Source organism: Zootoca vivipara, chromosome 5 (genome assembly GCF_963506605.1).
Source record: "Zootoca vivipara chromosome 5, rZooViv1.1, whole genome shotgun sequence".
Lineage (NCBI taxonomy): Eukaryota > Metazoa > Chordata > Lepidosauria > Squamata > Lacertidae > Zootoca > Zootoca vivipara.
This window is the reverse complement of record NC_083280.1, coordinates 80,573,021-80,589,674: the sequence shown is the minus strand read 5'-3', so window position 1 is coordinate 80,589,674 and position 16,654 is coordinate 80,573,021. Positions and strand designations below refer to the sequence as shown.

At 42.7% G+C, this 16,654-nt stretch overlaps 1 protein-coding gene and 1 long non-coding RNA gene across 2 annotated transcripts in view; one reads left to right on the top strand and one right to left on the bottom strand.

The window, feature by feature from the left end:
* RASGEF1A (RasGEF domain family member 1A) overlaps nt 1–16,654 on the bottom strand; it is a 215,449-nt gene that overhangs the window by 92,202 nt on the left and 106,593 nt on the right. Inside the window, exon 2 of the mRNA XM_060274999.1 lies at nt 613–727. Coding sequence (XP_060130982.1) covers nt 613–654 — 42 coding nt within the window. The 5' untranslated portion in view covers nt 655–727. The remainder of the gene's footprint in view (nt 1–612; nt 728–16,654) is intronic.
* Nucleotides 633–16,654, top strand: part of LOC132592175 (uncharacterized) — an 89,983-nt gene continuing 73,961 nt past the window's right edge. Inside the window, exon 1 of the long non-coding RNA XR_009557635.1 lies at nt 633–739. This is a non-coding gene — a long non-coding RNA (uncharacterized LOC132592175). The remainder of the gene's footprint in view (nt 740–16,654) is intronic.

The window sequence follows — 16,654 nt, the reverse complement described above, 5'->3', positions numbered from 1 at the left end:
AGGGGAAGGAATTAAAAAAATAATAATACCCAGAATGGCCTTTCTAAGAACAAATGCTACTTTTTTTGTTTATTGCATAAGGAAATGTAAGATTACCAAAATATAGGCGGCCTTGGGGTAGGTCCTCTGCTGGATTATGGAAGTGAAGTGGTGCAGCTGTGGATTCTAATTCCCCTCCTTGAGACTGTACCCCTGGTTTTGAGAGGCGAATCAGCCTTATTCTCCTTCTTTGTGTGGCCTACTGTTGGATTGGACACTGGGGCACTTTGGAGTTGGTGGTTACTCCTGGTAGACTGTGAATGTCCCACATCTGTGATTTTTGTGCCTCTGAATCTCTGTGCAAAATATCTGGGACTAGGTCATAACATGCACAACACTATCTAATGTAAGTGCTACATATGTGTTTACTGAATGGAAAGCTGGCCCTTCAAAAATTCGCGAACCATTCACAGTTGATGAGCGAAACTTTGAAGGTTGGGGAGTTGAAATCTGAGTGGTTTTTGCTTTTAGCATCAGCCACAGTTGCCAGCCATGCACCCATTTTGAAATAAAATCAAATGCACGAAAACAAAACCTACAATTATAAGATGCATAACAGAAAACATAACTTACTTTACATTTCTTTACAGCAGCATTGCACGGTGGTTCTGCCATCCAGACCTTTCTAGGAGGTGGACTCGGAGCTATTTCCCTCTGCAGTTTTTGTCATCGATCTTGCCACCTTCTCCTTTAAAATAAGGTGAGTACCAAATTAGTGTTTGGGTTCTTCCGACATGTGTCTCCAAACCTAGATAAAAACTGTCTTCTGTCTAGTTTTGTTTGAAGAGAGATGCTTGTAACATTTTCCAATCAGTTTTTGGAAACTGCCGTTTTATTGTGTTGCTGAAGTTCAGATGTTACATTGTTCAAACACTGTTGTGGTGGTGGATGAGTTTTGAGAACTCTTGGTGGATGATGATCATCATCATCATCATAGTGATTTAATAAATTTATATATTTAAATTATGGAATGTCACAAACTCAGACCAAGTAAGAGATCTCTTGGACAGTTTTATTTTTATTTTTTAAAAATCAGTTACATAGGGTGCTCATGAGCTGCAAACAGGTCAAATGGCATCCTAAGGGGTGGTGACTATTGATGTGGGAAGTTTATAGCTAGAATTCTATCTTCTTCTTCTTTATCCCCAAGCAGCAAATTTCCACAGAAAACCCCAGTAACTATTTCTATTGAATTATTTTGGCACTACCATTCCTACAGTGATCTCAGATGGCTACTTCAGTTAGTCCCTCAATGTTTTTGTATTTTGCTTTAGGTCTCATTGTATAATGGGTTGGCCATCTTAAATTGTGATTTACTCTTAAGTATTATCTGATTATTGCTTGGTTCTGTTATGCCTTTACGTGAGATGGGTGAGTAGCAGACTTGGTGCAGGAGTGCTAAAATGTAGCAAGAATGGTGATATTGCAAGAATGCATGCCGTTCTTCGAAGCAAGCATATCAACAAGACTAAGAGGACAACACAAACATGTCAACAAGACTAACTCTGGAAACTCAAAGGAAACTTTTCTCCCTTTACAAAACTGTTTCCCAATAGGACAAATGACAAAAAACAGGCCACTGTGGTTTTCAGCAGGGAGGGGGAAACCTTGTGTTTTATGAAGCAGAACAAATAGCAGCTAGTAAAATGAAATGGTGCTTATTCTGAATAAGTGGGAAGTTATAGTAGGAGCATAAATTGCTGGTGGTTTTGACACCTTTCATTCACTTTGTGATTCCAAGTTAGTCTGTGGTTTCAGATCTTTTGAACACCCACACTATCCTTTTCTCCCTGATAGGGACTAAATGCAGTTTACAGATTAAAAAAAAAAAGCCCTCCAAACTTAAGTTTCATTTTCTTACCTGGAAACTGGGTATGCAGCTGCTCTAGTAATTGATTGGATTTATCTATTTACCCTTCCTCCAAGTGCTGTGAGCAATTCACACTCTGGATCTTGGGGAGGCATAGGGAAGATATCCAGTTACTGAATGCCTTCCAGCAGCAGGCACAACACACCACTGTACCCATTTTGCTCGCACACCCAGTTCTCCACTAGCTGCCACCCTGTTCGCTTCCCTCAGGGAACAAGGGTGCCTTGGTACCCCGAGCATCTTTGCTATCGCTTATCACGGGATTGAACTACAAATGACTCTTTACTACTGAGAATTAGGTTTCATCCACACTAATTTTCCTCCATGTTTTCTAGGCACAGGCCTACCCTTTCCCAGTCCGTGTCTTAACACTTTTTTTGCCCCCTGAAAACCCACTCTTTAATGCTCTCAACAGTCTGCAGAAAAAGAAGTCCGTCTCTTGGTTGGAGCCCTGTACTGGCTGTTGCCTTCTGCCACCTTTCCAACGTGAGGGTTGTTGCTGTCTTTCTCAGGGGATGAGGGAAGGCATCAGGAAGCTGGCTTCCACTGGACCCTCTGAATGTTCTTTTTGGTCGCTTGTAAACACCTTGAAGGTTTTGCGAACAGGAGTCCTCAGAGGGCCTGGTTGATTTCCCTGGGTGAGCACCAGGTTGCTCACCCATCCTGAGCTGCAGTTGATGAGCCTAAAGTAAGGCAGTTTTATAGGTTCAGGTACTTGAAGAGTCCCAGGGCTTGTGACCCCACCCCTAGGGCCCACTTCCCAGATCATGAGCCTAGTAAGTGTGTAACTTTTAATACACATTCCTCCAAAAAGTAGATATTTATGAGTATATGATAATAACCTCTGCCCCAATGTGGTGTTAATGGCAATCTGTGACGACCACAGGAGGCATGAACTGCAACCTTACAATGACTCTTTAGATGTATTTTCCTATCAAAATATTTCACAATGCATTTCTGGGTTTTTGTAGGGATGTGCATTGACAGGCATAATTAGCTGGGAAGCGGTAATTACAGTAGCATTGCCTCTGCCTTGTCCCAAACATAAAATTAATGATTTTATGTAAAACTAATGATATACAGCCTTATATATGCCTCGTGTACTGTTGGGAGTAGATAGTTAATGGTTTTAAAAATATATAAACACATACCCCCAAACCCTTCTCTGATACTGAGGAGCTACATATGGCAGAGCTTTAAGACAGGCAAAGGCAAACTCGGTCCTCCAGATGTTTTGAGACTACAATTCCCATCATCCCTGACCATTGGTCCTGTTAGCTAGGGATGATGGGGGTTGTAGTCCCAGAACATCTGGAGGGCCCAGCCTATGCCTGCTTTAAGATAAAGGGCTGTACTTCTCAGGACATGCAATCAACTCAAAGATTCCACATGCAACAGCACACAGGAGTGAAGATCTGCACACTGTTCCATGTCGCACACGATCCTTGCATGTGCAAGTGCCTACACAAGGAATCCCATCTATTGTGAAAAGCGGTTGATGTGATGTTGGGAGCAGGAGCTTCTAATCAAAGTATTTGTGTGCTAGCATTAAAGATTATGCTTGTGGGGGGGGGGGCAGGTGTACAATCCCTAGCTTGTTCCTGTGCCCTGCCACATAATGACTTTAATGCTCTGAACTATGTGAAGAGTAAGTTCACCCTCTTCCATATTTGCTTCGGTCCTCTCTGTATCTCTCTCTCTTTTACATTTCAGTAGCTACGCACCCCAGTTTTCACTCAGTATTGCCTAGCAATTTCAATTCACATGGTTGTGTTTTTTGTATTATTTTTTATATATATAAATCTGTCTTCATATTTGCAATATGCTGGTGTACACTTCAGAGTTGCCATGGGAATGGGGCTGAAAATAGCTTCCCATATCAAGCGATCGCTGTCTGGTCTGTAGCATTTAGAAGCACTTGCCAGCAGCCAGAAATGTGGAGTCGATTTGCGATGGCCAATCCCTATACAATGCTAAATAGATTTTTATATTTGTGAAGGATATGCCACTATGGGGAGGCCTTTTCGGTGGCATTCCCATGATGACTGTGATACTCACTCTGACACTTCAAACTCTGACACCTAGATGCACCCAAGAATATATGGTTTGACAGTCAAATATGTCTCTAATGTTTTATTTGCAATATCAGGCAATTTATTTTGTTGTTGTTGTATGTTCAACCCCACTCCCTGAGACTCGTGCTCAGATAGAGAGAAGTGAGTCAGATCTAGTGAACACTTAGATACCAAGGGAGTGGTTTCCCTAGCAACAGTAACAATGTGAAGTGCTCTTTAGAACTTCCCCTCTGTGTTCATGCCGGCTTTCTCATGTGACATTTGATGCAGTGCTGCAGAGAGCTTTTTTTGTCGAAGTTACGGATTCTTTTAAATAAGATTTTTGCACATTTGGCTTCTCTATTTCCACCTCCTCCCTGCCAATGACTTGCTTTTCAGTGACTGACAAGCTTCCTCCGCTTCCAAAGGACTGGCCTTTCCATTGGACAAATGGAGCATTTGTCCTGAGTGCTGCTAGGAGGAAGCAGAAGATTCTCAAATGGAAAAGGAAAGAATGAAGGGGAGTGAGGGGCAAGCAGCCCGAGAAGGAGGTGGAGGTGGATCACACAGGTGACAGGACATCCTGACCCTTGACCAACTGCCATAGTCAGTATATTTAAGAAACCATTACTACATCTGGGATGGCAGATATCTAGCATAATTCTGGTTAGTGAATTTGGCTCTCAGTAAGGTGGCGCTGCGGTCTAAACAACAGAGCCTAGAGCAGGCATCCCCAGACTTCGGCCCTCCAGATGTTTGGGACTACAATTCCCATCTTCCCTGACCACTGGTCCTGTTAGCTAGAGATCATGGGAGTTGTAGGCCAAAACATCTGGAGGGCCGCAGTTTGGGGATGCCTGGCCTAGAGCTTGCCGATCAGAAGGTTGGCGGTTCGAAACCCCGCGACGGGGTGAGCTCCTGTTGCTTGGTCCCAGCTCCTGCCAGCCTAGCAGTTTGAAAGCACATAAAAGTGCAAGTAGATAAATAGGTAAATGGCATTTCCGTGTGCTGCTCTGGTTTGCCAGAAGTGGCTTAGTCATGCTGGCCACATGACCCGGAAGCCGAATGTCGGCTCCCTTGGCCAGTAAAGTGAGATGAGTGCCGCAACCCCAGAGTCGTCCGCGACTGGACCTAATGGTCAGGGGTCCCTTTACCTTTATCTTTAAGGTCTGCTGTAATTGGCAGAAATCCATCTCAGCCTTACCTGAAGCTACTGAAGATTACACCTGAGACCTTTTACATGCAGATGATCTCATGGGAAGGGAAGCTTAGAAGGGGTATGGAAAACTACTCCTCATCTTCCTTTTGAGGTTATTTTAGGTTACGCAACCAGGAATGTTGTATCTAGTCCCACAAATATTAACTAGTTGCTTTTCTCTCTCTGTGTGTTAATGTCTCTGGAGCAAGGTATCAAATAGTGTGGTGTAGTGTCTAAAGTCTTTGGCTAGGACCTGAGACACCAGGGATTGAACCCCCACTCAGCCATGAAAATATCTGAGTGACCTTGGACCAGTTACTGCCTCTCAGCCTAACCTACCCAGTGAGAATAAAATGAATAGTGGGAGAACCATATATACCACCTTGAGCTCCTTGGAGGAAAAGTGGAATATAGATGTAATAAAAACAAATAAAAATATATCTAGTTACAGGCCACAGTGACCAATAATGATGTCTGGTGGGGGTACAGCTCTGTTTACACTGGCATTTCTTAATTGTAAACTTTCGAATGGTCACAAGGGGGGGGGGAATTAGTGACGGCTTTGCATGTCTGAAAATTGGCTTTTAGACTTTTACTCACGTGAACAGTTAATTTACTAGGACAATTTTATGAGGAGTTGTTGAACAATTATTATTCCCTCTTGCACTCTGCATCGTCTGTCTGACCTCTCACCAATCTTTTGCAAGTTTGTCACATTGCCCTCATTATAATGCAGATTCTTCTGTACAGCTCAGTGCTAAGTTTATCAAGTCACTTTGAGTGCCTCTTAGTTTTTCACAGCGCTGAAAGGAAACTTTCTAATAAGAGCCTTTGCAAAGCCTGCTCCTAATTAATCAAAGCTGTTTGGAAGGGAAGCTTATTTGCCAGCGGTTAACGCAGAGACATGAGCTATTGTGGGAACCTTGCTGATCCTCTGTTTTAACAAGGCAGATGCAGCTTAACATTGCTGTTGAACTGATGACCTATGGCTACGATGCCAAAGGAAACTGGGGAAAGCAAACAGTCAAGCCATTGGTCTGGAATTGCCTGCTCCTTTGCTGTTGTTTTCAACAATGAAGATTAGTGACACCTATGGGTAGCATAGGAGAGCAGCTGGGGGTTTTCTTAACTAAGGCTTGCCTTCAGATGCATATTTTTATATTTTAGCTAAAGCCAATGGTTTTAGTGCACTGATGGTGTATGTTTGAATTGAGCATAGATAACAGATTCCCAAACACCAAAATATAGCCGTAGAGACAACTTTCCAGGGACATGGAACAGGAATCAGAACACCACAGAAGAAGGATTGATCCAAAAATCATCTGACAGTCCCAAAGCCCCTGTTTTTTCTTCACTGCACAAAAAAGAGCATGCTCATATGTTTTCAGGAAATCACACGACAAAAAATAAATAAACCCGTTTCGTCTTCTTAGCCTAGTATTATTGCCCATGAGCCCAGGAAGGGGCTTTGCAGGTCAAAAGGGTTAGGGAATGCATGTAGAAGTGGTCTGAATTCTCAATATCTTCCATTAATGGTCACATCATTACAGTCTGTATTGGATATTCTATTGATTTTTTAAAAGAACAGGTTCTGACTGATAAAATGAATTCACTATGGTTGTTGTGAAGTAGATGTGAACAGGGCAAACCCCATTTACCCCAAGATTCTGAGGGTCAACAAAGGTAGAGCGAGCCCCCAAGTCAATTGTGTTTCAGAGTTAAGTCCTTATTTTCTCCCATATATGTAAACATCTATCATTCACTCATGGAGGAAAAGGGCACAATTGATGTCAGGACAAAATGTGCTCTTTAGTTTGGTTGATAGGGTGCTTCCTGACATCCTACTTTGTGCGTGCATATCTCTGTGTGTGGCATCCTAATACAGATAATAGAGAAATGAGCAATGTTTGACTCACAGGACCAAGTTAGGATTATGCTAATTCCTTGCTTGAAGGAAACAAGTCAATACCTGTTGATTTTGTCAGGCCTACAGGAAAGGGGGTGTTGCCAAGGTCTTTCTTTTTTGCTGAAAGCCATTTTATGAGCCCATTGGGTGGAAACATGAACAGGGTTGAAAACTGGAAATGAATAAATAGGTCACATAATGGAATGGTATCTTTATAGTTTTAGCATCAGAAGAACTAATGTAATCAAATAAGACAACAGGTATTATTTGACCCAATAAAGCACGGGTGTCAAACACAAGGCCCGGGGGCCAAATCCGGCCCGCCAGACCTCGTCATGTGGCCCGCCGAGCGCCCCAGCCAGCAGGACCCAGTAGTGGGACCTTGCTGCTGAAACGCCGTGCCAACAAAGCTGGGGCCGGGGAAATGCTTTTTGCCCCTGGGTTCCTTCGCGCTCTTTTCTGGCGCTGAATCAAGGCGGTGACCCCTCCTCCCTTTCTTTCTTCCTCTCTCTCGTTCTTATTCTTTCTTTCCCTCTCCTTCCTTCCTTCTTTATCTCTGTCTTCTCTCCCTCTTTCTTTTTCTTTCCTTCTTCATTCCTTCTTTCCTACTCTTTTTTCTCTCACCTCTTTCCTTCCTCTCTCCCTCCTGCTCCCTCTTTTCTTTCTTTATTCCTTCCTTACTTCCTTCCTTTCTTCCTTCCGTCCTTCCCAACTTTCTTCCTCTCCCTCATTCTTATTCTTTCTTTCCCTCTACTTCCTTCCTTCTTTCTCCCTTTCCGTCTTCTCTCCCTCTTTCTTTTTCTTTCCTTCTTTATTCCCTTCCTTATTTCCTACTCTTCTTTCTCTTCCCTCTTTCCTTCCTTCCTTCCTCTCTCCCTCCCACTCTTTCTTCCTTCCTTCCTTCCTTCCTTCCTTCCTCCCCTCCCTCTCCCTCTCCCTCTCCCTCTCCTCAGAAACATAGGATGCTGCTTTATACTTCTGGCCCTTAAACCCTGGAACCAGGAGAGCAGCTTCAGTGAGTCAACCTCAGCCAGTCCCTTTGGTGAAGGGTGGTGGCTCATTGGCAGAACATCTGTCCTGCATGCAGAAGGACCCCAGCATCTCCAGGTACTAGTAGCTCTGCAAAGGTCCTGCATGAAACCCTAGCGAGCCTCCACCACCCAGTGCAGTTACCAAAAATCATTTTTCAATAAGTTGTACAATAATTGTACATTTGAATATCTACTTGCCATTATTCTGACTATGTTTCTGCTTTCAGAGCTAGTTATTACTTACATTATTACAAAAAACAGTAATAATTGAATGCAGTGACAATAATTTATGAGAATAAAGAGTGGACACGTAGTCCTACAGATACAACCGGCCCTTTGAGGGTGACCAAACTGCTGATGCGGCCCCCGATGAATTTGAGTTTGACACCCCTGCAATAAAGTATAAATGATCTTGGCATGGCAATTCTGTGAATGGGTTGATGATTTCCAAGTCCACTGAGCCAAGTGCCTGGTTTAATAATAACCTACTTTAGCTAACAAACCACTCTTGTCGTGTGTACTGTATGTTTTTAACTGAACTTAGCACATGACTGCCTTGTAGCAAGGTACATTTTCCAGGCTTGAGTTCTAATTTACTGTTATTATGAACAGTAAGTGTTTTGTTGATCTATCCCAAGATACTTAGGTTATTTCTGAAATTATTAATCGGAGTGTCTTGTCTTCAGTCATGCAACATGAAAAAGCTTTAGTGCCAGTTCTTGCTCAGTGTTGGGTTAATGGGTTCACATACACTGTGAAGTCACTCTGTTCAAGGTTCTGACTTGACTCAATGTCAAGAAATGTACTAATACCTATTTGGTTATTGTAGGAATGTCAGGCACGGTAACTACTCTCTGATGAAGTAACAACTCGGATATGATGAAAAGGAAGTTAAATGATCATGCATCAACGATTTCTGGTTTCTTAAACTCTGCCCCACTTGTTATAAAACAAGAAGCTTAAAAGAAATTAGGGAAATTCTCTTGCTGTTATTTTTGAGTGCTCAGACTTCCCTTTAGTGGTTTGTGGAGTCACAAAGTAGCCGTCTGTCAAACTTGATGCCCTACTAATAGCTTATAGAATAGGCTAGGTTACTCCCACTACCCCCGCCCTAAGAGGAAGATGCCATTAATACTAAGAGGAAGCATTTTGTGGGGAAATTGATAAATGAATAAAAAGGAGAATTACGATTGCAATATGAGCAGTTTTCTTATTCCTTAGTCTGTTTTTTTAAAAACACTGCAAGGGAGTTACTCAACCAAATTTTGCTCAGAGTAGACTAAGTTAGGTCCATTAATTTCAGTGGGCCTACTTTGAGTACAACTTAGATGAATACTGCTCCCAAACCTCACTGCATTTTATCGCTAGGAATGTGCTAGCTGTGTAGCAGTGCTGCAAGCTCGTTTTTAAGATTTCATGGCTTCAAAGAGATTTTATAGATTAGTTTCTCTGTGCAAGTGGCCATTTGTTGCCTTGGATTGCAGTGTGAGTGATGGCAGAAACCCTCAATTCTTCACCAGTGTTCATTAATAGCATCCTGTTTTGCACTGATACAGTTTTTCTATTCTCATATAGGCTTTCATTTTATCTTATGAGATTTAGATTATGATAAATAGGCCCCCTCTGGCTATATTGGTTGCAGTAACATTATTAAGATAAAGGACTGTAAACCTTTGTTGGCTAGAATTTGCTGATGGTAGTAACTAAGTATGAGTCACTTTGTGTCAAATCCAATTTAGACCGTAATGGGCAGACAACAATTATCAATTTTATTGCTAATATTACCAGTGCTTCGTAGAAAGAAAGAAAGAAAGAAAGAAGAAACAGCTGCATGTTTGTTCTGTATTATTATTACTACTACTACCTTTCTTTCTGAAGATTATTTAGTAGCACTCTATGAAGGAGAAGCATTCTGGAGTCATTGTCTAAACTAAATGACTGCATTTCTATTTAACTCAGTGTGTATCCAGGGCCGGCTTACCCATAGGCGCTAGGGGTGCGGGGCACCCGGGCGCCGGGCTCTCAGGGTGTCAAGAGGCCCACCCAGCGCATGCATGCTGCTCACATGAGGCGCGGAGCTTCCCTCCCAAGCCTTTGCGGGAAATGCTCGCCTTCTGCAGCGGCACGGGAGAGAGTTGCATGCCCCCCCAAAGCTCAACAACTCTGAGCTGCCCCCCTAAAAAAGCTCAACAACTTTGCCCATTAGCAATTAACCTAATATGCTGTGTCCTAGTGTCTTTATTCATCACGGGGGGGAGGCCTTGGCGTCTTGATGCGCAAAAACCAATACCATGCAGTGTTCTGTTTTTTTGAAGGCTTCATCAGTGGGTGTTTGGTTGGCTCAGGGCCCTGTTATCAATCCCACCTTGGTACTCACCAGAGATTGCCATGACCATGGCCAGTCTAGGTTGATGAGGCACAAGGTGGAAGGTTATGCTGGGGTGGAAAAGCCCTCTCAACTAACTTCTGGTGAAGTAGCTATGGTGACATGGTATAACCGAAAGCTATTGTTAAGGCACATGCACGGCCTTGCCCCCACAATTGAGGGCACCATGGCTGTGCAACGTCAACACTTCATGCATGCACGCCCTCTGGTGTGCACACATGGTGTCAGCATGCAATAAAGCCTGTGAACATGATGTCAGCATGCCCTGCAGCATGCTTGCACCATCACTCATGCACGCCGTGGGGAGTTCTGACATCACTCACATTTGCCATGGGGCATGCTGACATGTCGTGTGAATGCGCCCCGACTTGTGCGTGTGATGTGAACACACTCTGCGGCATGCGTGCATGGCCACCACAAAACTTTGAGAGGGCCCAGCCACTTCACTGAATTGTTTTGGGGGATCCGCTCCCCCCCGTTACTTGGTGTGCCTGTGGTTACAAGGTATGTTTCTGAAGTGTGTGTGTGTGATAGATGCACATTAATATCAGTAATGCAGGCACAACAGTCCCATTTTTTAGGAAGCAGAGAGCTGTAGTTGAAGGAGAATGTTCACATAATGGGCATTGATTTGTTGGAAGAAAGTGAAAGGCCAACAAATTGTTAATAATTCATGTTAATGCATTGGAAATAGAGTCTCAGAAAGGGTCACAGAAAGTTCATTATACTGCCTATCTTCCTTTTGATTATTAGTGCCCTGTTTCAGCAAGAAGATGAATTTGGAGGCCTCATAATGCTTACTTTTTGTGAAATATGGGTACTCTTGGAGGGTGTGCAGGGTGAATATTCAATCATATGATTTTCGCACTGTGCAGTTGCATAGTAGTGCTGGAACTTCACTGCATACCTCTGCTGATCATGCAGTTCAGCTCTGAGACAGAAGGAAGTGAAAGCTTCCTGGAGAAGCAATGATTTGGTATTAGAAATGCTTGACACCGGCTTCATTGCATTGCCACTTGTGCCTTCTCATCAGCCAGCTACCCTCAGTAAGGGTGCTGCTGGAAACTGGTTCACCTTGAACTTAAAAGACCTCTGGAGAGCACAGATTTGGCATGGAAATGAGATTCTCTTTGCGAAGGGGTGTGAACACTGAAGAGCGGAATTAGTATCCTGTAGAATACTTCAGATAGGGAACGGCTCAACTTTATGGGCTGAATTCCTATGGGTTGAATTCCTACTTGCAGAAAGCCCCCTAGGAGGGGAAGTTGAGGTACTTCCTGTACTGTTGTCTCTTGTTGATCCATTTTTGGCTAGTTTAATAAACCCAAGGGTTACACACATACTGGTTAACCCAAATTTACAGGTGAAATGCATAGAGACCAGTGTTATTTGAAGCAAGGGGCGTAGCCATGTGTGTGTGTGTGCCAGGACAGCTATAGCCCCTGGCGCACAATTTTTAGGGTGTGTGTGTGAGCCAAGCACCCCTCAACATGGATCCCTGTTCCATCCTGCCTGCTGCCGGGGGATCTCTGGGCCCTGGAGCCTAGCCTGGCCTCACCACTGCATCTCCCAGCCCCCTGGCTGAATGGCTGCATGGCCAGTGTAAGCGGGGCTTTCCCCACCAAGGGCTGCACCAGCCGGCCAGGCTCCTCCCTGCATGGGTGGCAGGGGTGCAGCACAGCCCTGCTTGGCTCCGAGGGCTAAGGCTGGGATGATGTGTGGGTTCTGCGCATATGCTTGTTATGAGGGTTGTCCTGGCGCTGTGGCTTCTGTTGACCCTCTGTGCTCCGTGCCCCACCTCCGCCCTGCATGCGCAGACATGCACACATATCCTGGGCACCAGAAAAGGACATAACACCACTGATTTGAAGGGTAACATTTTGTGGGCTGTGCAAATCAAAGTGAACACAAACAGCTGCAAAACCCACAGCAGGCTCCAGTGTGGCAAAGCACACACTTTACAAGTTGAATTGGTGGTGATGTTAAGACGGAGTGTGTGCGCATGAGTGTGGTTGCGCATGGATGTGTGGGGTGCTTATGGCAGCTTCTCCAGTTTTAAATGTGCTTTCAGGCCCCAAACGATTGGCAGCCCTGATGGAAGCTCACCCAATGTCAGTGGTGTGAACAGTGATTTCCTGTGATTCATCTCCTAGCATCTGGTACCCGAGGGACACATTGGCTCTGAATATGAAACACATGCTAGTGTGATTGTAGGTTTATTCAGGTGTTCCAAGCATACATGAGAGGATGAAGTGTAGAGGGGAGACATGGTGTATGCACCAGTCTTGCCCACAACCCCAACCTTCACATATTGAGGCTGTAGACCTGCAGGGAGATTCTGTGTTCTGCCAAACATTCACATCACCCTTCAGACTGCCTCTCTCAATGTATGAAAATCAAGGATGGAGCTGGTAGGGACAGGAACATGTGGTCTTCCTTCCATAATTTCTTCCCCCAGGTTTTATTTGAACACACAAATAAGGCTGTAATTGCTGGGCAACCTGGAATAAAAATTGTGAAGAAATGAAATTTGGGATTCTTTCTAAGGGTTCATTCTAATGTAACTGATTGCTGTCAATATAGTCATCACATATTGCTGGAGAGTAGGACTTTAGTACTGGGACCAATTTAATAACCTGTAGTGTTAGTGCTGTGCTTTTTACTGAAAAAATACCCACCCACTAGATTGAAAATTGTGTTTTGGAAGTTTTGGTGATGTGTGTTGGCAGTGTGATTTCTGAATTTTTTAATACCCGAGTTTGCAGGTTTTTTTTGCATGGGTAGCAAACAGGTTTCTTGCAGCTCTTTCACTAATGTGGACAGAATGATCTCGAGTCTATCAACTAGGCTTTGGGAATGTGTGTGTGTGTGTGTGTGTGAGAGAGAGAGAGAGAGAGAGAGAGAGAGAGAGAGAGAGAGCGCACTATTTCGGTAACATGCCAACAGTGACTTGGTCAAATAACAACAGAAACAGAATTATAACATTTCATTGGTTTCTAAATTAACAAATTTGATATATGACGGAAGACAATAGATTGAGATTGATGGAAAACCAATTGCTCATTACAAAAATATTTGAAGCAAGAAATAACAGATGAGTTCTGACCCTTTCTCACACTTTGCTGTATGGGAAGTATCTAGTAAAGAAAGCTGAACTTTAGTCTGTTTTCATACTGATTATGGATTCATATTCGTTTTGGGTAAATCAAATGTAAATCCAAATCCCTGCACAGAGTAGCAGTGATGTTCTCTGAAGGTAAAAGTGATTACCACATAAATGGATTTTAATGCTTCTTTTGATTAGGTTCTATACTCTTTTTATTTAGCTCATCATGAGCATGTTAGTTCTGTTCCACTGAAATAGTCGTTCTCAATCATACAGAGTAAATGTTGTTGTTTTTATGCTGACAATAACTTGGTGTGATGAACAAGAAACCTGAAGCAAAACAAGATTGCTACAATAATGTCTACTTGAGAACGAAGTGAGTTTGCTGATTTAATATTGATTAATTTAACAGTAGCATTTAAGTATGTGCTTGGGAGCATAGCTGGGCAGAGGGATGCTAAAACCATGGGCTTCACTGATAACATCAGTTTTGAAAATCAAGTCATAGATGAACCAAAAGAAGCATCCTGCAATTGGTCAATCACTTGAATACAGAAGCCCCATTTTTAAGGATGATGTTGGGCCACTGTGAAACAATATCTTTTGTTGAGATCAAAGTTACACATGTTTCATAGCACAGAATGCTGTTGTGATCTCAACCTCATATTTCTGTTATAGAATTCACTATGTACGGTATCCTACTAAATGCAAGATTTGGGTTTCGTGGATACATAATATTTTCTGCTCTTGTAGCTGTGGTTAGAGACCCACACCTTGGGGCTTCCACCTCCGCCTTGCAATTAAGTCTTCCTTTTTTCATTCATTATCCTGATATAACCAATTTCATTGCTGAAGTTGCTGAAGTCTGTAGTTGTGAATTGGCAGTGGCTAGCATCCATCAGCAACAATGCATGCTTTTCTATGCATTTCCAGACAAAACATGCACTTTTGTAACCCCCAAATGTGCATTTTTGTACCCTTTTTTATTAAGCTGAAAGTGGATCACAAAATTTGGAGAAGTACACAGTCTGACAATTAATTCTGTTCCGATCGGCACATAAATCCAGGAGCTGCACATTAGGTCTCTGGTGCAGACTGAACAAAATTCTCCTCTGTTCCTAGTTGAAATTGGGACAGAAATTGCACCCCTTCCTGTGCTTCAGATAATTCTCTTTACCTTGAACTTGTACATTTCAAGGGCTTGTACCAGAACTAACTGTTGCAATGGATTTTCCTTTTAAATGTGTGGTTTGAATGAGCAACTGTAAATTTCTGGATTTATTATAATATATTTAAAAAACCCATCTCACTAGCATTTAACAATGTCTTCAGGCTCATTTGTCTCAGATTACGTTGTTTCAACATCTGGTGCAATCTGAATGTTATATGGAAACCTAGATAATGAATACTGATCTCTCCAATTCTGTCCTAATGCTCCGTACCGTTCAGCTGTTAATCCTTTACATTTTTCCTCCTGGGTGCACCCATTTGCACCAAATCATTTAATGGAAACGTGGGATAATCCAGTCGGTTTACTGAGCCATCTTTAAGCATTATTGCTCTTGAGCAATTACACTATTAATGTTTTACACTGAAGAGGCTAATTGATTTCCTAACTTGTTAAAGAGTTGCCACTGTCTTCCCCCTAGTCCTATTCCATTGGTGTTAAAATCTGTTTAACATGCAGAACTGTAGCAACGGCCACACACCCTCAATTTTGGACGTAACTTGGCACCTCTGTCCAGGACAAACCTTTGGAGGAGAGGAAGAAACGGACTACATTACACTTGAATTTCCTATAGTACTTTATGTGTGCAAAGTTCTGTACAAACCCTTATTTTACCACAATGTTCCTCTGAAGGCAAGGGTTGCACTGTTAACCCTACTGATGTTTGCAAAAATCAGTAGGATTAACAGTGCAATCCTATGCATGTCAATTCAAAGTTCAATGGGGATTACTCCCAGGTAAATGTGTACAGAATTGCAGCCTTAGATAAACTGCCAGTAGGCATCAGTTCAGTCAAGAAACTTGGCCATCGCTGCACTGCCTTTAATCTTTGGCTATAAAAAACATGGTTCCGAATTGTACTTAGAAGCTGTTCTTTCTTCCACCTCAGTCCATTGTGTTTTAAACAAGGGGTAGTTTAGAAAGTGGCTTTCCATTTTTTGGCTAGCATTAAATGTCCGCTGTAGAAATAAAATGAGATGCAAGTGAGTGGCGTCTGTGACGAGAGCTGGATTGAACAAAGATATGGATCTCTTAACAAACAGTAGAAGATGCCAGTCTGTAAAGTGTGAAGAGTGATCTGTCTAGCTGTCTGTCTTTTAGATAAACAGATGACTTCATTAGCCAACACTGTCATTTCTAGCATTTCAGGGAGCTATTAAAAATCCACTTTAAAGTTTAGTAGGAGAAAAATATTCTCATTATCTCTGAAAAATCCAGACATCACACAAAAACACAAGATTAACCTTACATACCCTGCCCTTATTTAAGCATGTAGCAAGATCATTATATGACACTTTCTATGTACTTACATTTTAATGAGAATTTTGGAATAATGCTAGCTTAATGCAAAATGGTTTCTGTCAGGGATTTACAGCATGCATAATTTTGCGATGTTTGTGAATCTGCTACAGCAATAATGATCCTTTGCAAATCCCTGGAATTCACTTACAGACCGAAAGGAGAGGCGGCCAAACTACAAGTATTATCCTTATTATTGGGATGTGTGAAGGGCAGCTAACCAGCTGGAAAATTACCAGCTTGGAAGGTTCAAGGCTCTATGTTCTGCTTTGCCATGACTGAGCGATGTTGATGAAAGGATGTTTTCCCCAAGCATTTCCAAGCACCTTATGTTTTTAATATATGATTCTGTATGTGTGCAGAATCCATATGCATGTAACCTGGGGGGTGGGGAGATAAACCTGGAAACGCGTGTGTATCTGTGGCTCTGAGAGAATTTCAATTTTCTGCCATGCCTGGTCAGGGCCTCCCACCTACTTCAATGTGAGTGGCAGGCCAAAGTGTGGTATAGTGGTTAGAGTATCGGTTTAGGATCTG